Source organism: Thunnus thynnus, chromosome 2 (assembly GCF_963924715.1).
Source record: "Thunnus thynnus chromosome 2, fThuThy2.1, whole genome shotgun sequence".
In the NCBI taxonomy this organism is placed as follows: Eukaryota; Metazoa; Chordata; class Actinopteri; order Scombriformes; family Scombridae; genus Thunnus; species Thunnus thynnus.
In genome coordinates, this window is record NC_089518.1 from 38,706,315 (window position 1) to 38,728,895 (window position 22,581).

General features: G+C 38.0%; 1 protein-coding gene across 4 annotated transcripts in view; it reads left to right on the top strand.

Moving 5' to 3' along the window:
- The first annotated feature begins 540 nt into the window (after positions 1 to 540).
- The window catches only part of LOC137170292 (protein mono-ADP-ribosyltransferase PARP14-like), a 28,301-nt gene continuing 6,260 nt past the window's right edge, over positions 541 to 22,581 (top strand). Inside the window, exons 1-16 of one of the 4 annotated variants that reach the window (XM_067573553.1) lie at positions 541 to 814; positions 2,641 to 2,723; positions 6,209 to 6,236; positions 6,586 to 6,660; positions 6,878 to 7,051; positions 7,529 to 7,654; positions 8,308 to 8,409; positions 8,916 to 11,094; positions 12,336 to 12,515; positions 13,026 to 13,101; positions 13,436 to 13,672; positions 16,115 to 16,336; positions 17,672 to 17,786; positions 17,920 to 18,069; positions 20,222 to 20,284; positions 21,221 to 21,406. In XM_067573553.1, the coding sequence (XP_067429654.1) occupies positions 628 to 814; positions 2,641 to 2,723; positions 6,209 to 6,236; positions 6,586 to 6,660; positions 6,878 to 7,051; positions 7,529 to 7,654; positions 8,308 to 8,409; positions 8,916 to 11,094; positions 12,336 to 12,515; positions 13,026 to 13,101; positions 13,436 to 13,672; positions 16,115 to 16,336; positions 17,672 to 17,786; positions 17,920 to 18,069; positions 20,222 to 20,284; positions 21,221 to 21,406 (4,183 nt within the window). In that variant the 5' untranslated portion in view covers positions 541 to 627. The remainder of the gene's footprint in view (positions 815 to 2,640; positions 2,724 to 6,208; positions 6,237 to 6,585; positions 6,661 to 6,877; positions 7,052 to 7,528; positions 7,655 to 8,307; positions 8,410 to 8,915; positions 11,095 to 12,335; positions 12,516 to 13,025; positions 13,102 to 13,435; positions 13,673 to 16,114; positions 16,337 to 17,671; positions 17,787 to 17,919; positions 18,070 to 20,221; positions 20,285 to 21,220; positions 21,407 to 22,581) is intronic. The other 3 variants (XM_067573562.1, XM_067573544.1, XM_067573539.1) reach the window with 3 other exon arrangements.

Sequence of the window (22,581 nt, forward strand, 5' to 3'; positions counted from 1 at the left end):
ATTTATGATTCCTTGGTGTGAGTTTTGCATGTCTTTCTTGTGTTTTTTGTTGATTTTGATTTGACTAAGTATCAATAAAAATCAATGCCAAATACTTCATTACAAATAAATATCCTGCATTTAAAGTCCTACTTAAATAAAAGAAGTACTACCAGCAAAGTTTACTCAAAGTAGTGAAGTAAAAGTACAAATTTTGCTGAAAATCGGGCTGACTGATGCGTTTAGTATCAATAATGTACTTTATTAAATGTATTTAATATATCAGTCACAGCACGATTTTCTGCAAAATTTGTACTTTTACTTTAGTACTTTGCGTAAATTTAGCTGCTAATATTACTTTTACTAAAGTAGGATTAATGCAGGATTTTACCTGTAATTCAGTATTTTTACATTGTAGTACTGATACTTTTACTAAAGGGTCTGAGTACTTCTTCCACCACTGCAGGTCACAGAATCTGAAGGGTCACCAGATGCGGTGTAACACTTGTTGACAGTGAATATTATCATCGTGCTTCAGTTTCCTTGAACTTGTAGTTTCAGGTTTTGGTGAAATGAAAGTGAAAGCGGCCTCCTGCAGTCAGACTCTCCGCTGCTTTCAGACAGTCGGTGTTTGGACCGGACGGCGGAATGATGGAGGAGTATCTGTGTCCTCCGGTGACCGTGGAGGGCGACTGGACTCCGGCTCAGACCAGAACCCTGAAGAACAAACTGCAGCTTTACTTCGGGAGCAAGAAGAAGTCAAACGGAGGAGACTGCCGGGTGGAGCTGGATGACGGAGCTCCGACAGCCGCAGTTTACTTCAGATCAGAGGAGGGTGAGTCTCTGCGGAAACCTGCAGCTTTAGAAGCGGCCAGTTTCTCACTGAAATCTCATTTTAATACTTTATAAAGTCGTAAAGATTCAAATAGTCCAAAATAAAGAGAAAGAAAGAAAGTGACACCGAGTTTAAAGACGTTTCTGCAAGTCATGATGGATGAAGACAGAACAGAAAGTTAAACTGCGACTCGATCTTTTACACAAAGACTCTGTTTAATGTTCGTCAGAGTAGTTTAAAGAAATAATTAATTCACTTCGTTGTTTCGTCTTATTTTGATCTTTAATCTTGGATTTGAACTTTCAATCTCTCTGATGAGCTCAGCTGACACTTTTAAAACATCACAGCTGCGGATCAAACAGCTTTAAAGTGATGAATTATCAGCTGTAAGTTCAATAACATTTTATATTTTCATGTTTGTTTATATTAAAGTCGGTTTGTAAAAACACTGTGAGCGTGTCAGCTGACTTCCCAGCATGCACTGCAGCTCTCCAGCTGCTCCTCCCTGATGAGTCACAGCAGAAAGAAAATATCCGAAGTGGAATTAAAATAATTAAACTAATGAATCATAATGCTGGAAAGTAACGAAATACATTTACTCAAGTACTGTACTGAAGTACAATTTTGAGGTACTTGTACTTTACTTGAGTATTTCCATGTGATGCTACTTTCTACATTTCAGAGGGAAATATTGTACTTTCTACTCCACTACATTTATTTGACAGCTTTAGTTACTTTTCAGATGCAGATTTGACACAATGGATAATATAACAAGCTTTTAAAATACAACACATTGTTAAAGATGAAACCAGTGGTTTCCAACCTTTTTGTCTTTTGACGTATTACAAAAAGCAGTGTGTAGTCGGGGTCACATTTCACATGTCTATGAGTTGTTAACAGCTCCACCAAATAGTGATTTTTCCCTCTAAACTTCTCACATGCTTTCATTTCAATAAATGTTCAAATGATCCAATATTTCAGCAAAAATCAAAGATTAGAGAAAAAGTCCAAAAACTGAAAACAGATTTGTGTATCAGAACTTTGTTTTTTCTTCTTTCCTCTCCCATTAATCATCTCACCACCCCTCAGATTTATCTGCTGACCCTTTGGAGGGGCCCGACCCCTAGGTTGGGAACCACTGGACTAAACTAGCTAACTGTATATAAAGTAGTGTAAACTAGCTCCACCTCCAGCAGCTACAACAGTAACATGCTGCTCTAACACTGATGCTTCACTATTAATAATCTAATGATGTTATATATAATAATATATCAGTCAGAGGGACCAAACCACTACTTTTACTGCAATACTTTAACTACATCAAGCTCATAATACTTATGTACTTTTACTGCAATACTTTAACTACATCAAGCTCATAATACTTATGTACTTTTACTGCAATACTTTAACTACATCAAGCTCATAATACTTATGTACTTTTACTGCAATACTTTAACTACATCAAGCTCATAATACTTATGTACTTTTACTGCAATACTTTAACTACATCAAGCTCATAATACTTATGTACTTTTACTGTGGTCGGATTTTTCATGCAGGACTTTTACTTGTAATGGAGTATTTGTACATTCCTGTATTGGTACTTTTACTGCTTTAAAGTATCTGAATACTTCTTCAACCACTTATGAAAGTGCAACATTCAAACCTTTACTGAACTAAATAAAGTGATTAAGGGTTCAACGGTGTGCTGGATTTGTTGGTTCTTTCACACTCAGTGCTTTAAGACTTTCTGGTGTACAAGAACTTTGTAGGATTATTATCTGTTGGGATATTTGTTCTGACACAACTGTTTAATGTGATTTCAGTGAGACAGCGAGTCCTCGCGAAGGAAAACCATGAAATCATCCTGGAGAATAAAACTATCAAGTTACGGCTGGTTTCTGCATCAGTAAGTAGAGTTTAGATTAACAGGAAGGTTTGAAGAGGATGGGTATCATTTTAACTTTCAACATGTTGGAGTCAGATTAAAGGACACATTAAAACATCAGTCAGGTGTCCATATGAACAGTAAAGAGGTTTTCCTTGCTGTAATCATTCCTCCTGTTCATACTGGATATTAAAAGATCCTTCAAATGTGCTTTTAATGGAAGTGATGGAGGATAAAATCCACAGTGTGTCCACACAGTCATTTAAAAGTCTGTGTGAAGCTTCTATTCAGCTTCATCAGTCTGAGTCATATCAAGTGGATATCTGACACATTTACAGTCTTTTTAGCATCAAATTTCCTCTTTGTGTTTCCTCGGACAGTGTTTCCCTGTTGAGCTGCAGGTGGAAGTATAGTAACAAAAAGAGGAACTTTGGCACTAAAAAGACTGTAACGTTGAAAGATATCTACTTGATTTGACTCATTTAGACGCTGAAGCTTCATATTAGCTTCAGATAAACTTTTAAATACATTTTTTACACAGAAGGAGGACTGTGGATTTTGTCCCCCATCACTTCCATTGTAAGGTCATTATGAAGGGATCTTCTACTGGTCAGTATGAACAGGAGGAATGATTACAGCAAGAAAAACATATTTCAATGTTCATTTGAGCTCCTGACTGTTGGTTTAAGACACACCTGTTAACATGTAGAGACTCTGCCCCTGTCACATGTTATCACCTGGATGTTTTTATGGTCTCATAAATCTCAGAATTAAATATTATCGTCGTCATTAGTTAATCATTAATCTGTGCAGCAGGCTGCTGTGCCAGTCAGTCAGGTTATGACTGTAGCACAGAGGAGCAACACCCTGTCAACTTCCTGCTGCCGTCACAAACAGGAATTTATTACATGTAGCTCGAAGGAGGAGAAACCTGTAAGATTATAAATGAGCAGGTGACTCAGTTTAAACCAGTCATACAGACTGGGACAGTAGGAAAGTTATTCAGGTGGGGAGGAGCATTATTTACCCTCCCCTGAATATCTCACAGTAATATTTCATGACAAACATAACAACATAACAAAATCTAATGTTGAATGAACAGTTTACCTTTTACAGCCACCAAATGAGTGCATGAATGAAAAATGTATAAATCTGGGAGAAAAAGTTGAAACCTGCTCCCCTGCTCTCCCAGTACAGACTATCCTCAAATACACTCTGACCCTCCGTCCCACCCTGATGATAATTATCTCACAGTCGCTTCCTGCAGGATGTTTCCACTGCAGCTGATCTAAACACTGCTCATCTCATCACCAAAGAAGAAGTACTGCAGTCTTAAGATTCCACCGCAGATCAGTTTACAATCAACATACGACTGAAACATTTATTTTAAGACCCGATTATCATGACGATAAACAGCTGAGCCCTTTATCTGAAGCTGATATGAAGCTTCAGCATCCAAATGAGTCACTGTCCGAGGAAACACAAAGAGGGAATTTGATGCTAAAAAGACTGTAAATGTGTCAGATATCCACTTGATATGACTAACTCAGACTGATGAAGCTGAATAGAAGCTTCACAGAGACTTTTAAATGACTGTGTGGACACACTGTGGATTTGAAGGATCTTTTAATATCCAGTATGAACAGGAGGAATGATTACGAGGAAAACCTCTTTCACTGTTACTATGGACACCTGACTGATGTTTATAGACACAACGGAAACATTGTGAACTCTTCCTTTAACTTCTTGATCTCATACGTTTTCCTCCCAAATTTCTCCTGATGTTAAATTAAATGTGGAGTAAAAGTTGAACACTGTCTGATAATGTCACAAATATATCAGCTTGTTTTTTTTATGGCTGCAACATTCAATCAAATGGAAATATTTCAGACACATTTCCCCCAAACTGAGCTTATTTAGCATGTTTGGAAACTAGAAAATGTAAAATAAAGTTTCAGTGTGTAAAAGTGGACCCAATCAGACACAACATGCAGGTTTTTTAATCCTCATTTACTGAGATATTTAACATACAGGGACCAACCAACATAGCAAAATTTATTTCAAAACATAGTTCCTCTCAAAATATGAATCGTTATGTAATAAATGTCATCTGAAAAAAAACATTATTATTATTTTAGTAAAGTTACAGTTAATTTGCATATTATGTAAAATGGTTATTTAGGGTCGTTGACGGAGCACGTGAAGAAATCTGTGTCTGTCTCCTTCAAACTGACCAACAGAGTGTCTCTACCCCCCCGATAGTGTGATACTTTAAATTAGGACCCACAGCAAACATGAACTCAGTAAATAGTTCCATCTGTTAAACTGCAGAGGTGGAATTAGGTGCTTTTACTGGGGTCACCATGGACCCCAATACATTGGTATTTTTAAAACGCACTAACTAAAACAGAAAACAATGATATGAAGTCAGTAGGAACAAGTTGATTGACAAAGTTATAAAAAAATTGAATGATAGAATAAAGCACCGGTGAGATATGACAAAAAGTATAAATGTGCAGGTACAACAGTCGGTAGGTTGAAGTTAAACCAACAGTCAGGAAACAGAATATTCACCACTGAAACTAACTGCAGGAGCCTGAAGTTAAACATTAATGTAGTGAGCAGCAGTAAAGATGTCCTGTGAAGGTTGAGTCTTTATATATCAGATAATTTATGAGTTATCAGATATCAGACACTTAGTTTTTCCTGAACACAGAAACTGTCTGATGTTCCTTTTGTTTCTTTGCACATTTTATTTCATTTTATTTGTACAAAAGTTAATTAATTCTTAAGGGTTTCAAAGTTTTTACCCAACAGCAACACATTTGTCTTTTTGTTTGTCGAATAAATTCAAATGAGTGGATTGAAAAATGTGTAAAATTTAAAGGACCATTCCTGTGTTTTAGCCCATTAAAGATGAAGGGTTGAGGAGTTCTTTATCAGGTTCATCATAAATATTAAAGCTGCGTCGATCACCAGAAAATTAATCTGGGACTGTTTTGATAATCGATTAATCGTCGTGAGGTCATTTTTAAAACAAACATTCCAGAAACTTTCTGGTTCCAGCTTCTCCAATGTGAAGATTTGCTGCTTTTCTTTCTTTTACATCATTGTAAACTGAATATTTTTGGGTTTTCATGACATTTTGTGGACGAAACGATACCCATCCATGTGTGAAGACACCATTTAATGATGAGATATTGTTGTATATGTATTCTTTAACTTTTTAAAATGTTTTTATTTCATCTTCTTCTTTATAATGTGTTGTATGCTGACTGTAAAATTACTTCTCTGACACTTTTCTCTTCTTCATGTCTGTAAGTACTGAAGGTGAAACTGTGGCAGAAGTTGCTGCTTTGTTTGAATTCACACTGAGACATCCGAGCTAAACTCTTTACATCTTGAATAGTTTACAGTCTGCATGTAAAATAGATTTTTAGACTTTTTTTCTCTGCCATCGTTTCATTCTGTGCGATTAAAACTTTGTTTTTGTTTTTCCTCCTCAGAGTCCGAAGAACAGTGACGACGTCTCAGGTAAAACTCTGCTGCTTTGGTTTTTATGGTCACAGTTTCCTTTTTTAATGTCATATTGATTTACTCTCATCAAATATTGATATGTGTAATCCTGCTTTCACTGAATGTGGTTGACAAGCTCTTTGAAAGGGATTAAAAGGAGAAACTTAACATTTTTCCCATAATACAGCAGAAAAAATAGGTTTTAAACAATGAAATAAAGTGTTTTCTATTGACTTTGGTTTGAAATGAGATATTTTATAAGCACGTTGATGTTTTATTTCTGCTGTGGACGTTCTTGTGTTTCATCATGTTCATGTGTTCAGATAAACAATGAAAACTGGACAAACCTGATTCTCTCGACTCTTAGATTCATCGACAGATTCAAAGACTCAGAAGTCAGAAGTTGAACCTGGAAATGGAGCTTCTGCCGAGAACAAAGAGGGTAAAAACAGACTGTGTGTTTATATAAAATCCATATATCAAATTATATGGATTATATTCTTTCCAGGAAATTATTTGGAAATCGTCTGAAATATATTGTTACCCAATTTTCCTTCTAATTTTTGCATTGACTTTTTTGTCAAATGCAGATGAATTCCTTTAATGAAAATAACGTTAGAGAAGGCAGATGATGCAGGTTTTTATTTTTCTCCTCTCAGGTTCAGAGTCCGTTCAGAGCGTTGCGGTGGTGTTGGACAACGTCTCAGACAAAATGTCCAGAGATCTGCTGTCGATGCTGGTGGAGAACATCTCAGGGTTGGACGAGAGCAGCTACGGTCTGGAGATCATCTGGGAGACCAACCAAGCCGTGGTCACCTTCAGCAGCCCTGCAGGTAGGAAACAGTCACCAAGACCAGGTTTTCATCAGGTTTCTTCAGTCTTTAACACCCTCTCCTGTAGATTTGAAATGTGGTTGTAAAATCTTTATAGTTTTGTCCTTTATTGTCAACAACTCTCCAAACTTCGAAACATAATGAACTTTATTTACAAAGTGATTTTTGGGACAATTTTGGGGTTGAAATGGCACTAAATTTTACTGCTGTGTTTGAAAAGTTTTGTATTTTTGGATGGCAATATCGATCTGAATGAAGCACTTTGAGAATCAAGAAAAAAATCCACAAAGAAGCTGTTAGATTGTCTTAAATGAGGTGGTGATATGTGACTTACCAAGCTGTAACACAGTCATTTTTTATATGTAGGCATCACTTATTCTTAACATGTCTATCTGTAATTTTGCAGTAAAACTCTTTTAACCTTTCACCCGTTGAGCCTGTTCCAATCTTAAATGAGTAATCTGGAGTTTTTTGCAGATGTGGAGAAGTTCTTCACTGTGAGTCAGAACAGCCAGAAGCTGGAGAAACACGAACTGACCGCTCGGCCGCTGGAGGCAGCAAAGAGTGTCCGGGTGGAGAGTCTTCCTCCGACTGTGGTTAAAGGTACACAAACTGTTAAAATCAGTGTTTCACCAAAAACTAGTCTTGGGTGTGGAAGAGAAATAGTGGCCACTGCACCAAATCTGGCCCTCCGGAAAATATATTTGGCCCCCTGATGAAAGCTTAAGTTTTCACTTTAATAATTTGCATCAAAACTTTTACATTTATTTTTACAAATCTCCTGTAGGTAACAAAATAAACACAAGGCTCATGTAAATCCCAATCAATATGTTACTTCTATACTGTCCCCACAGCAGGGTTAGTAAAGTACATCTAATAAACCTACCAGGAGTAAAATTCCCATACTGTTTTAATTCCACAACTTTAACCTATTCAACCATAACAGATTTATATTTCACACAAACAAACAGATGGCAGTTGACCAGAAATGGGGTATTCATGCCAATTTTTTCTAAGGCAACAAAAACAATAAAATACAATACAGAACATATATTTGTGTATGAGAACATCATGGAGTGACCAGGTACCTGATAAGATGATCAATCACATTGTGTTGCTTCATAAATTTATCACATTATTCCCTCAGTGCAGCCTTTGGTTTCAGTAATCCAGGTTTTGGAAAGAGTTACAAGTTTTCTACTTGCAGCATTTTTGCTATTGTGGTTAAAAATTATGTATTTCTAATTCCTTTCCAGACATGTTGGAGCTATATTTTGAGAAGAATTGGAGATTGCCGGATCACATCATCATGATCCCGGATGAACAGGCTGCCATTGTCACGTTCAATGATCCTAAAGGTTTTATATTTAACTTTACTACTGATATACTGATGACTCACTGTTATTTGTTAAAGTGTATTCTAACTTATAAATGTTTAGAAGTAAAAAGTCTAATGAAACTGGACTTATTTGGACGTGAAGTTCTTCCACACCAAACTGGGAAAAGCAGTTCTTTATGGAGCTGGCTTTGTGTACGGGGACATTGTGTTTATTTCTTTTTCCTGTTTCAACATGACAAACTGTTGACACAAAGTTGGAAGAACACTTTTGTCTGAAATGTCAGATATTTTAGAATTAAGATTTTCTTTCATTTGAACCAAATCAGGAAAAAATCCCCTGATATTAAGTTCAAAAACGTTAGGGCAAGAATGTCCACATAGTTTTGGTCTTATAGCATATCTTATGACCTGGATGACTGAGAATCTTAAACTTAGAACAAAATCAATATTATTTAAATGCATTGTAGCAACAAATAGAGCAATCACTTACCTGAGTTTCTTTCTCTATTCCCTGTATTGCTGCAGTTGTTGAAAGCATTTGCATAAAAGAAGACTATGTGATGCGATCCATCCCTGTGAAGGTGTATCCTTACTATGAGTCCCTGGGCACCGCCTTGTACGGCAAAGAACGACCAACATGGAAAATGCCCGAGCCCTTCACAGAGTGTGTTCACCACGCTGTCTGGAAATTCCTCCTAATGAAGAAACAATTAAAAAGCATCAATGAACAGATGCGTCCGTACTTCTGCAGTGTGGACTTGGATAACCCTGAGGTGAAACTCAGCCCTCTCCCAAGCTTTTTGAGGCAGAAAGATCTGACTGCCAAACTAGTGGATAACTGGATGAGTACTGCCCAAAAAGCCTTCCGTCAGCAAATGGCTCACTACACAGCCTTTGAATGTCCAGCGAACGCACCTGCATGGAAAGCTGTGGAGAAAGAAGTACGCTCAGTTGTCAGGGAAGATGCTGTCTTGGTGCTGGATACATCCAGGGGGACTTTGACTGTGGCTGGCCAGGCTGACAATATAAAACAAATCAGGGCTCCTGTGGAGAGCATCGTTCTCAAAGCGATGAGTCAGATTGAACGTCACACAAATGGTGTTTCTGAGGTAATGAATTTGTCCCCTGCAATGTTCTACATCCTGAAGCAGGACGGGTTGCAGAAAGCAGCACTGGACATTTCCCCTGAGATGAGCCTCTCTTACACTGATGACACCCACAAGTTAACCATTTCAGGACTCCCTGCAGAAGTTTTCAAGACAAAATCATGGATCTTAGAGAGGAATATGCGTATGAGTAAAAAGCAGCTGGATATCCCCCCACGTCTTCTAGACTTTCTCAGGACAGTTGATCCCATGGACATGTCCCAGGATATGTTCACATCCCAAGGCATCAGTGCCATCTACAGCGTCGAGAGCAAAGGGGTTTTCCTGTTGGGGAGTTCTGACCGTGCCCTTGATGACGCAGAGAGTAAGATAAAGATGGCTTTGTCTTTTGACACTCTAGATGTGGAAGACCACGGAGTTCTGAAACTTCACAACTGGGTGGACCTGAACCAAAAGTTGTTAGACACCTACAACTCCTCAAAGAAAAGAACAGTGGACATTCAGTTCCACCCAGAGAGAAGAGATAAAGTAACGGTGGCAGGCTTCCGGAATCCAGTGAAAGAAGTCAGCCGCAGTCTGAAGGAATTCATCGTGAACTACTCACAAGTTCAAGAAACCATTCGTGTCGAGTCCTTTGCTGTTGTTCTGTTCATGGAAAAGAAAAAATCACAAGATTGCTCCAATATTGCCAAAGATAATGATGTAACATTCCATTATGATTCAGAGAGGCCACGAATTATCATTGCTGGGGCTCGTCTTCACGTCCAGAAGGCCAAATCCTGCTTTAAGGAACTGACCAGTGCTCTCTTCACTGACAACTTCATCGTGGACAAGCCTGGAGCTAAGAAATATTTCCAGTCTCAAGGAAGCCTGTTCCTGTCTACATTAATGACGGAGTTCAGCTGTATGGTGGTGCTGCGTTCAGAGAATCAAGAGGAAGAGGAGGAAGAGAACTATGAAGAAGATTGCCTTTGTTATTGCAAAGTGAAGACTACCAGTGGAGTTCTAGTTTCGGTCAGCAAGGCAGACATCTGTAACTTTGGCGTTGACGCGGTGGTCAACGCAGCTAATGAAGAATTACAGCACATTGGCGGCCTGGCGTTGGCGCTACTCAAGGCTGCAGGACCACAGCTGCAGAAAATCAGCAATGATTACACTGCCAGATATGGAAAACTACGCCCAGGTGACGCCATCGTAACAGATGCATGTAACCTGCCCTGCAAACACGTCGTACATGCAGTCGGTCCAAGGTTCTCTGACTCTGACAAAAACACATCAGTGTCACGTCTAAAGCTTGCTGTCAAACACAGTCTGCAGGAAGCAGAGAAGGTCAACGCCTCCACCATTGCTTTGCCAGCGATCAGCTCCGGTGTGTTTGGTTTTCCTGTTGAGCTCTGTGCTGAGACCATAGCTGAGGCGGTACGGGAGTACTGCGACCGTCCAGGAAGTCCAGAATCTCTGACTGAGATTCACCTGGTGGACAACAATGATAACACTGTGAGAGTCCTGGCCACAGCTGTGAACAAAGAGTTCATTGACCTTGAACCTACAATGACAATACCACAGCAGGCAGGCAGAAGAGGCCGCGGGGGTTCAAGGTAAATTAAAGAAACATTTCTTATTAAAATGAACTTTTACTTTTGATTAAAATTTACTACAAGGATTCAGAGATGGGTGAATAGTTAGTTGTTGTCGCAGATGAAAAGGTGGATATCAGATTCATGTCTGTGCATCCAGTTCAGACATAAGTCCAGGACATGTTTGCCTAACTTAGCGCAAAGACGACTGACAGCAGGAGGAAACTGCTAGCCCAACACATTCAAAACAGACCAAATACACCTTCCAACAAAGGATGTAGCGGCATTTTCATACCACAATTATTTTAGGTAGAAATATCATTATGTATTATCATGATAATCATTTGAGTTTTTTAAAATCCTACAAATCATATAATTAAATTACACCATGACTACCTTGGATTTTATTCTCTTAATTATTCTATATACTGCAGCTTTGTTAGACTCATAAGAAATAACATCAATAAAAAACAGATTAAACCGTGTCTCTCATATGCACCCATTCATATTTTGAAAATTTGTGATTTTTTTTCTTGATGAAGGTCCAGTAAAATGCATCTCTCTCTCTCACTGAACATCCAGCTAAACACCTGAAAGCTAGCTGGGCCTCAGTGGGTCGACACTAATGTTAATATAAATTCCTGGCCAGAGAAGCTAGAGTTTGACAGACAGGAGCCCGGTTCTCTGCTGTGGTTATTCTGTCTATTTTTGATCAGTAGAAAGCTGCTTCTTTTTGGGTAAACAAAATAAAACTGCTGATAAAGGCAGGAGAGCTGCTCTGTCCTCTGAAAACAACAATAATCACAGTAATGACAGTAATGGAAATGTTTGGCGGTATTGATACTGTCTGTTTTACTGCTGTATATCACAAAAAGGTATACTGGCACATCTCTACTTTCAACAAGTCCATCACTGTATGATTTACATGTTGTATCTTGTTAGCTAACAAGCCTTTTAGGTAGCCACCAATCCATCCAATAGGAATAATTTACTCTGGACCAAGGTGTTGGACCAACAGAAAAAACAACTAACATACCTTCCCTAGTTCCACACTAGCTAATAAGATAGTCACCCATGATGCTGGCTGGGTTTAGATGACAGAAGAGCTCAAACCTACTGTAGCAACCCACTATTTTAGTCAACAAATAACACCAATGCTAACTACTGCTAAAACCTAAATATCTCTTTTTTTACACTTTTATACGTGTTCACAACATGGAAATCAGACAGACTTGTAGTTTACTGTATTGTTCACTTCCCAGCAGGGGTCATCAGCGGGGTCGAGGTCGAGGTGGACATCAGACCCAGTCGCCCAGGGGCCGTCGATTTGGTGAGAGAGGAGGAGGAGGAGGACGAGGAGGAGCTGGCTACCGGGGAGGTCCACAGGGTAACAGGGGAGGTCAGAGCCCCAGGGGACACGCTAAGCCTGAAGGGTATGGAGGGTAAGACTCTTCCTTATCCCCGTTCTCCTTTTTCCTCTGTTTCTCCTTGGATATTTTTCTGTCTTCAGGAAGGTATTCAAGACCAGCTCCGACTTAAATCCCAGTTACAGAGTCGTCTACTAATAGATCATATTTTGTTACAGAATACATGACTTTATGATCATTAAGGAGGTTTTTCAGTTTTTCACTGTGTATGCTGTATTTAGTCAATCAACTACCATTTTTAAGCTGTTTTGCATTATGATGTATGATGTATGATGTGTTTACCTGTGTGGATCCCAGGAAGAGTAGTTGCTACCTTGGTAGTAGCTAAAGGGGATCCAAATAAATATGTAAAATAATGCAAAAGCATTATAAAAATCCTATTGTTTCCTGGGGAGTCTATACTAGATGCTAACCTTTTCTGAGATTTTTATCTTTTTGAGTAGCATTCAAAAAGAAACTTTTCATGCATTAACGGTGATAATGTTCGCTATGGTGACATCAGTCCTGTTCTTTGATTGGCTGTAGGCCGGGGAGGATTGAGCAGACTACAGCTGAGGGTCTGAAGATTGTTCTCTGGAAAGGAAACATTCAGGACCAGACCGTAAGTACTGACTGACCCTGCGCTGCCTGTGCTATGTACATACATACATATATATAGATATTTTAGCCAGTCCAACTACGCAGCAGTCTGTCATATTACACACAATCAGTAAACATCATGACATTCTTTTGCGATATAGTTTGTTTTTTCCTGCACAACAACAAAATAAACTCTTCTGATCATTTTTTAATCTGTAATCCTCAGATATATTTTTTGGTCGTTTTCCTTGAGACTATTTAGTTGACTAAATAATCTTTCTGTTGATCAGTTCATTAACTGGTGGTCTCAGTTGTCGTCCTAAACTTCTGTGCGACTCCGTGATTTTGGTCCACAGACTGACGTCGTAGTCAACACCATCTCAGAGACCATGAACCTGAGCCAGGGAGCAGTGTCTAAAGCGATCCTGCAGGCGGCCGGGCCCAGCCTGCAGTCAGCTGTTCGGACTGAAGCCAGAGTGGCCACGCTGCAGTACGGCGACGTCGTCGTCACTGACGGCTTTAACCTCATGTGCAGGAAGGTCTTTCATACTGTTTGCCCTGTTTGGGACAACGGAGCAGGCCAGGCAGAGGAGGTAAGTGGCTTTAATTAATGAGATTATATTTTGGGCTAATGTGTAACACTTACAGTAGCGGTCAGCAGTTAGGTTCAGTAGAAATGTCTGTATGGTTTGTTTTTTGTTTTTTTTAATCAATTTCACAATGTAATTGATTGATAACAGATGTCATTTTTCAGATGTCAGGTTTAACAGGGTTACAGCTTATTTTAACACTAATTCGGCTAAAAATGGCTCATACATAAATATGCGTTCTGTACACTTTGAGACCAGAGACGTACTTTATTGGTTATCCATTGATATATTCTGCTCCTGCTTCATGTATGTTCAAATGAATGTCTGTTAGACCGCCACCTATATGTGTTTGTGAAGAACACGTCTGTTATGCTTGAATTGGCCGAAGTTGTGGAATTAAAACACTGTTGGAATTCACACATAAAAATTCAATTTCTGGAAGGTTAATTAGACGTAATTTTTTTATTCATCTAGATTTTTATGAGCCATTTTTAAATCTAAAACAGATTTGGAAAAAATATGTAAATGTTTTTATGTAAACTATGAAAGTCAAAATTTCATCAAGGGGCCAAATGCTTTTGCAGAATTTGTCCCACTGGCCACTATTTGCCCACCACTGACTTACATTAGATACATAACAGAGTAACTTAGTAGGTGGATAAACTTAAAATCTGAGTTTTGAGCATTACATACTCATCACCAGTAGGTCTGAAAGGTTTGTATCTTCCTCCTTCGTGGAGGATTCACAACACTTTCAAAGGTTTCTAATGCAGACACAGAGTCACAGTGAAAAATATAATAAAACACCATAGAAACTCCTCAAATATGTGTTCAGTATATTCCAAACACTCAGTTTCTTCACTACTGACCTACATGTACAACTTCCATATTGTACTGTTGAGGCACTGGTTCCAGTTTATTTCTTCTAGCTGTAATTCCCAGTTCAAAGTTTTATTTTAATGATGTTCTCTATCATAGAAACACAGGAGTCTGCTGGATACTCTAACTATACTAAAGGTTTATGTACTGACCTTCAGTTTGTATTTTTTCAACTTCGTTACTGTTCTGGTAACAAATCCTACAGAATTTGAAGTTCTTTAGTTGGATGTTTGTTACTGAAATGCACCTTGGGAGTCATAGTTTGACTTCTCTGCTTCAGTTTTTATGTCCACAGGCTTTAACCTTTGACTTTTTATCAAAGAAGATATTTTTTGGTTGTTCGTCTTTTGTACTGATGATTCAACCAGAAGAGTTTAATGTTCATCAGAGACTCCAACTGTCAGTCACTACAACATTGTCTGTGGGGAAAAATGAATGTGACTTTTACTGCAGGAGGCTGAGATAACAGCTCCTTTTCCCCACTCTGTTGGTGGCAAATAGCTCTTGAGTGACATCTAGTGGCGGCCTTAGTAACTAGCGTTACATTGAGAGATTTAACGACAAGCAATACTTTGAAGGACGGGTTCATCTCTACTTGATTTGACTCATATAGACGCTGAAGCTTCATAGCTTCAGATAAATTTTTAAATACATTTTTGCACAGAAGGAGGACTGTGGATTTTGTCCTCCATCACTTCCATTGTAAGGTCATTATGAAGGGATCTTCTAATGGTCAGTATGAACAGGAGGAATGATTACAGCAAGAAAAACATGTTTCAATGTTCATTTAGGCTCCTGACTGTTGGTTTAAGACACACTTGAAAAATTGTTAGCCCAGCATCCTTAAAAGCATTGTTGGAGGACGTATTCCGATCCTTGAATTAAGTAAAAGTATCAATGCTGCAATTTAAAAATACTCCATTAGAAGTAAAGTCCTGCATTGAAACTGTCACTAAGGTAAAAAAATTATTATTATTAGAAAGATGAACTGATAATTCAGAAAAACAGCTCCAGCAATTGTTATACTATTGTATTATTATTACTGATGCATTAAAGTGTATGTAGCATTTTACTGTTGTACTGTGGCTGGTCAAAATGGAGCTTATATACTGTTGTATATCATATACTGTTGGGTAGTTTATTCTAGAAGACTGCATCATATTTTATAAACCCATTCGATTTTCGATATGTACAATATTAATTTGTAAAAAAAAACAAATAACTACAGTTAAGAAATACTGTAAATGTGGAGTAAAAAGAATATTTCCCTCTGAATTGTAGTTGAATAGAAGTATCAAGTAGCATAAAATGGAAATACCAGAGTATAATAGGACTACCTCAAGTGTGTACTTATAGTACAGTACTTCAATAAATGAACTGTGACAGGTAGGAATTTTAACCAACAACCTTCCAGTTAAAGATCTATTTATTGAACCTTATAGGCTCCTGCCATCTCCACATATGAGGTTATACCACTTACTGAAAATATTGCCATCTTTCCACCACTGACAGCAGCTTATTCACGTCAGTCTTACTTGTTCTCTCTGTGTCTTCTTCATGTCTCAGGAGTTAATGTCCATCATCAGATATTGTCTGGAGGAGGCTGAGAAGCATCACATGGGGTCACTCTCCTTCCCCGCGATCGGAACGGGCAACCTGAGCTTCCCCAGAGACCTGGTGTCCAGAGTCCTGCTGAAGGAGATCCACAGCTACAGCCGCAGAAGAACTCCTCGCCACCTGAGAGAGGTGGCCATCGTCGTCCATCCCAGCGACAACCACACTGTGGATGTGAGTCTCTGGTTTGTTGAAGATAACGAGATAAACATAGATGAAGTATTACTCATCCAGCAAGAGAATCAAAGCACAGTTTGTCTTGTACTGAAATTTTAAAATAACACACATACAGTACATACTGTGCATACAAAATCACAGTCGTCTTTAGTGCAAAATAGTGTTACTTTTCCTCCAATGCAGCTAAACAAGGAAACACAGAGGTAGTTTTGTACTAAAAAGACTGTAACACTTGATTTAACTATCACAGACTGCTGAAGCCTTACATTAACTGCATTTCTACAAAGATTGAGGACTGTGGATTTTGTCTCTCATTACTTACATGGGAAGCGCATTAGGAAGAGATGTTGACCAGTATAAACCAGTGAAATAATTGCAAAAAATGTAAACTTATCCTTTGAAGGGACAGTTTGACATTTTTGATTTGATTTGGAAGGTCTCTAAAAAAAATTGCAGGTCAAATCTGACTTTTTGCTCCACTGATGTTTGATATTAATTTATTAATTACTTAATTAATTAATCTTAAAAAAATAAATTGGCATGCACACTGCGTATGTACATCTCATATATACTTTGGAGCTGCGCTCTGGATGTTTGAAATGTCTAGAGACAGCCCTGGTGCGTGCTGTGTGCCCTTTATTCATTTTTTTGCCCCTTCCCCGATAAAAGTCTCTGCATGCCACTTTTCTAGTGTAACATTATCACTGCATAGGCATTTGGACATTTCAGCTATGAGATTTCAGTCACAGCTTAAATGCAGAAAAAAACTTGAAGGCACAAACAAACTGGATTAAATGAGATACTTAATACATGATGTAATTTTTTTGTATCAAATAGAAGACGTGAAGTGTGAGAGTTAGATCCAAACATATGTATACTAGACTAGTTTTCACCTAACGAAGCATTAAGCTACAACCTTTGGTAATTACATGACTCCAACCATTTGATAAGTGAAGGCCTTTTATATTGAGAGCCATACAGAAGTGCTGAGGAACAGAAAAGCCCTTTGACGAGTTCCCACGGTAGCCCATGTCATAAGTGAATACAGAGCTGGGCAACATGTTTTTCAGGTTCCAATTATGTGCTATATAGAGCTGTGGAAGTGATGTCTCCTGAGTCAGCATCAGTTGGGTTAGAGTTAGAAAGCAGTGAGGTTACCAGACCTCTGTAGCTCCTCATCTCAGGCTACATGAGCTGCTACTAGCACAACACACATCTTCAACCAAAGTTTTCTAAGTTTTGAACAGGAAAAGGGTTTTTTTTGCACACATCATCTGTGTTGATGGAAAAATCAACTGTATTAACATATTTTGGCAATATATTGTTTGTCAGTGTTTCACCAGAGAGTTCAGAGGTGAGACTGGTTCGAGGAACTTCCAACATGAAGCACAGGATTTTAACGAGTCACCAGTTCAGCAAGCACAGAGCCAATCACAACAGTCCTCAGGTAAAAAGGCTCCAACACCGTTATTTAAACCTTTATCTTTATGTGGAATTATATGAACAAAACAACTGAAATAACACATAAGTTCAGTTTTGGTTAGTTTTGAACATTAACATGAGCTGTGTGTGTGTGTCAGCATCCTTCGGTCAGGTATCATCACCCTCCCTCGGTGTGTACCGGATGCAGATGGGTCAGCTCACTCTCGAGGTTTCGTCCGGAGACATCACCAAGGAGGCCAGTGATGTCATCATCAACTCCTCCAATAAGGACTTTACTCTCAAATCAGGTGACTGTTCCTCCTGGCAGCACTGCAGCGCAGGGTTTCCCCGTCATCTCCTTCCTGTGTTTGTCTCAGAGTGAATAGAGCCAAAGTCATGACATCACTTCCTGTCAAGCCTCCGTTCCACCAGCTTCTGTAACTCAACACAATCTGTCGTTCTGTCATCTGTCTTTATGAAAGAATAAAGCGTGTTTACTTTTCATATTCTAAGACAAACTAGCGCCACTACAGCAGCTGCTTTTAGAAGTTGACAGTGCTGGAAAGTTACTAAATACATTTACGCAAGTACTTGTGATGCTACTTTCTACATTTCAGAGGGAAATATTGTACTTTCTACTCCACTACATTTATTTGACAGCTTTAGTTACTTTTCAGATGAAGATTTGACACAATGGATAATATAACAAGCTTTTAAAATACAACACATTGTTAAAGATGAAACCAGTGGTTTCCAACCTTTTTGGCTTTTGACGTCTTACAAAAAGCAGTGTGTAGTCGGGGTCACATTTCACATGTCTATGAGTTGTTAACAGCTCCACCAAATAGTGATTTTTCCCTCTAAACTTCTCACATGCTTTCATTTCAATAAATGTTCAAATGATCCAATATTTCAGCAAAAATCAAAGATTAGAGAAAAAGTCCAAAAACTGAACTTTGTTTTTTCTTCTTTCCTCTCCCATTAATCATCTCACCACCCCTCAGATTTATCTGCTGACCCTTTGGAGGGGCCCGACCCCTAGGTTGGGAACCACTGGACTAAACTAGCTAACTGTATATAAAGTAGTGTAAACTAGCTCCACCTCCAGCAGCTACAACAGTAACATGCTGCTCTAACACTGATGCTTCACTATTAATAATATAATGATGTCATATATAATAATATATCAGTCAGAGGGACCAAACCACTACTTTTACTGCAATACTTTAACTACATCAAGCTCATAATACTTATGTACTTTTACTGCAATACTTTAACTACATCAAGCTCATAATACTTATGTACTTTTACTGCAATACTTTAACTACATCAAGCTCATAATACTTATGTACTTTTACTGCAATACTTTAACTACATCAAGCTCATAATACTTATGTACTTTTACTGCAATACTTTAACTACATCAAGCTCATAATACTTATGTACTTCTACTCTAGTAGGATTTTTCATGCAGGACTTTTACTTGTAATGGAGTATTTTCACATTGCTGTATTGTTACTTTTACTTAAAGGATCTGAATACTTCTTCCACCACTGGGAGTTGTCAACTTCGTCATCTGACCAGAGTTAAACGAGTAGTTTGTGAGCACAGAAACAACTACAGCTCCTGTGAAAATTTACCAGCTCATCAGTTTAGGTACTTGCGTCATCGTAACTCGGCGTCATCCATATCAGTAAAACTCACCAAATTCAATTTTTTAAACTTTTCGGTTGTAATTTCTGCTGTCTAAAATCATCTGCTGCGTTCAGTCCTCTCCATCTCACTGTTATTACTGACATGTGAACCAACCACAGACACTCGACTCACCAATAGCCTCGTTTACCCCATGATGGTCTAGGAAGTTCCTTTAATTTCATTCCAATCACTGTCGCCAGAATTAGCAGGAACAAGGGGCCATTGCCATGTATCCGGGATATTGCAGAAACATTGGTACTGATGTTCTGTTTGGTGTCCACAGCTGCTGTGTGTCAGATTCTTTCATTTGACTTTACCTGCAGCATCACACAGCAGCTGAAACGATAAGTGTCTTAGAGAGGATGCATGCAGCACAGCAGCGGTAACTTTATTAACATCAGATCAGTCGGGATCTGACGGTAATTAATGTTCTGTGTTCTGCTACACATCTACACCATTGACTGTGAAAACGTACTGTACAGTAGAGATCCATCAAACTCCACATCATGTCCACATTCACGCTACCTTGAGCTTTTCACATTCACCTGTCCTGAGAACTACCTTACATTTCAGTGTCAATAAAACTCAACAGCATCTTTCATTAGTATTTCAATAATGATAATAATAATACAATAATAACTTTGTGTGTCTTTATTCTTTTCTTCATATTTAACTCAGTGACGAGTAATTTTCATTTGAAATTTCCCTCCTGACTTACAGCAGCATCATTTCATGAATCTGTTTCTCTCTTTTTATTTTGTTTAGGAGTGTCCAAGGCGATCTTAGACAGCGCTGGATTACAAGTTGAGCTGGAGTGCTCACAGATTGGTACGTACCTGGAAGTTTATCTGTTTATTCACACACTGTTTGCTAGTTTTTCAGCTTCACTCTGTTTCGCATTCACACAATTCAGCCCAGTCTAAACTGGGAGTGTCCCAGTTACTGCAGCATATTGCTGCCACCATTACAGTTAATATTTTTTTGCTCAGTTTCTCGTTATATCAATAACTTTAACGATATTTTCCATTTTATTATAACATATTTTCTCATTATAACCACATTTGAAATTATTCTGTTTTTACAAGAAACTTTCCTAGAACTTTTTGATGTAGTTTGCAGGAATTTAACAGTTAATTTCTGGGACGTTTACAGAAAGGGTGGTGCAATTTGGTACAAATGATTAGAAAGATTAGAAAGAAGTAAGTTGGTTTAGCTGGCCACTCATTTTATTTGGGTTCCTCGTTGTTAATTTGCAAAAATTCTTAATAAAATAAGACTCTTAACAATTCTTTAACTCACAGAACATACTAAGTTTGTGTTAGTGTTGGCATATTAGATTCTTTCTTAAAAACTCTCCCATATGCTACAAGATTACATAACCCTTTCAAAGAAATGACCAGTTACACAACAGCTACTTTTAGGAAAATGTTACAAAAATATAGAAAAAACTACATATGAAACTACAACTTAACTTTTCCTCCCATTTTGCTTATAATTTGTACCAAATTGCACAACCTTTTCTGTAAAATGTCCTAAAAATGATCCGTTACACATAAAATAAAGTGTTAGTATAATGTCTTGTAGCACAAGAAAGTTTTGTGACATAAGATAAAGTCACATGTTGGTATAAGAAAAGTTTCTTACAAGGTTCTTTAAGAACTTTAAGGAGAAGGCAAGGCTCTATGGTTCTATAAAAACTAGAACATTGAATTTAAGAGAGTCTTACCTAGACTAGACCTTCGACTGTTTGTTTCCTCTCTGTAGTGAATTCTCCGGGTTATCAGCCTCGTCCGATGATTGTGACGTCAGCCGGGTTGTTGCCCAGCAAAAACATCATTCACATCGTCGGCCAGAAGGATCCTGCAAACATCAAGGAAGTGGTTTACTCAGTGCTGAAGGTCTGCGAGGACAACAAGTTCAGCTCCGTCTCCTTTCCTGCTCTGGGAACAGGTCTGTTCAAACACATTCTACAAATACATGACTTATTATTTGAATCTGACATTGAAGCTTTGTTTCACTTTTACTGTGTGTTTTTAAAGAAAACTCTTCTCTGAAGAGGCTGAGACCTATTTATTTTATCCTTTCTATCATTTCACTGGTTCCCTACACAGCCATGTTGTTTGAAATTATTGGAGTCTCACTCAGATTTCTTGAGTGTTATTCACAAATTTCTCTGTATTAGAATAGACAGAAGACAAATATGATCTGATGTGCAGGTACAGTAGATTGTGAAGTAGATTCTGTCAGAAAAATCTGAAAAACTCTGAGAAACCTGCACAAAGTTTGTGTCACAACCACCAACCATTAAAATTCATCAGCCATTAACACTAGCTTCAAAAGACAGAAGTGGAACACATTAGCTAAATGTGACCTTTTCAGATATGTATTAATATTTGTATTAATTGAACTACAAAGTAAATTATCATAATGCTTTATGAATAAGCCTTCATATCTGTACATATATTTTCTCTGAAAAAGTCTACTGGACAAGTTTTACTGTGGATATTCATGATCCCCAGAGGATTCTTAATGATTTGGTAATTTTGTTGACCCAAAAACTGGACATAATTTCCACTTATATAGATTTCCCTTTAAAGTTTCTGAGCACATTAATCAAATAAATATTGACAACAATATTTTTACGAAATATTTATTCCAGAAAATGTTTGGAAATTTTTTTTTAAAATATCTGTTACGATCTCAAATGTCTTGTTTTCCGACTAAGTGCACAAAACCCAAAGATATTCAGTTTACAATGATATAAAAGAGAAAAGAAGCAAATACTTTTGTGACACATTTCAGAGGCTTCAACCAGCAAATGTTTGCCACAAGAGCTGCAAGGATTAGTTGATTAATCGATTAGTCAATTGACGGAAAATTGATCATTTTGAGCCATTATTTGGAAAAAAAGAAAAAAAAGAAAAAATGCTAAATTCTCATGGTTTCAGCTTCTTAAATGTGAATATTTTCTGGTTTCTTCAGTCCTCTATGACTGTAAACTTTGGTTTGTGGACTGTTGGTTGGGATGAAACAATTTTCAGGTTTTAGGTTGCATCCTGAGCTTTGGGTAACAGTGATGGACATTTTTCACAGTTTTCTGACATTTTACAGACCAAAGAACTAAT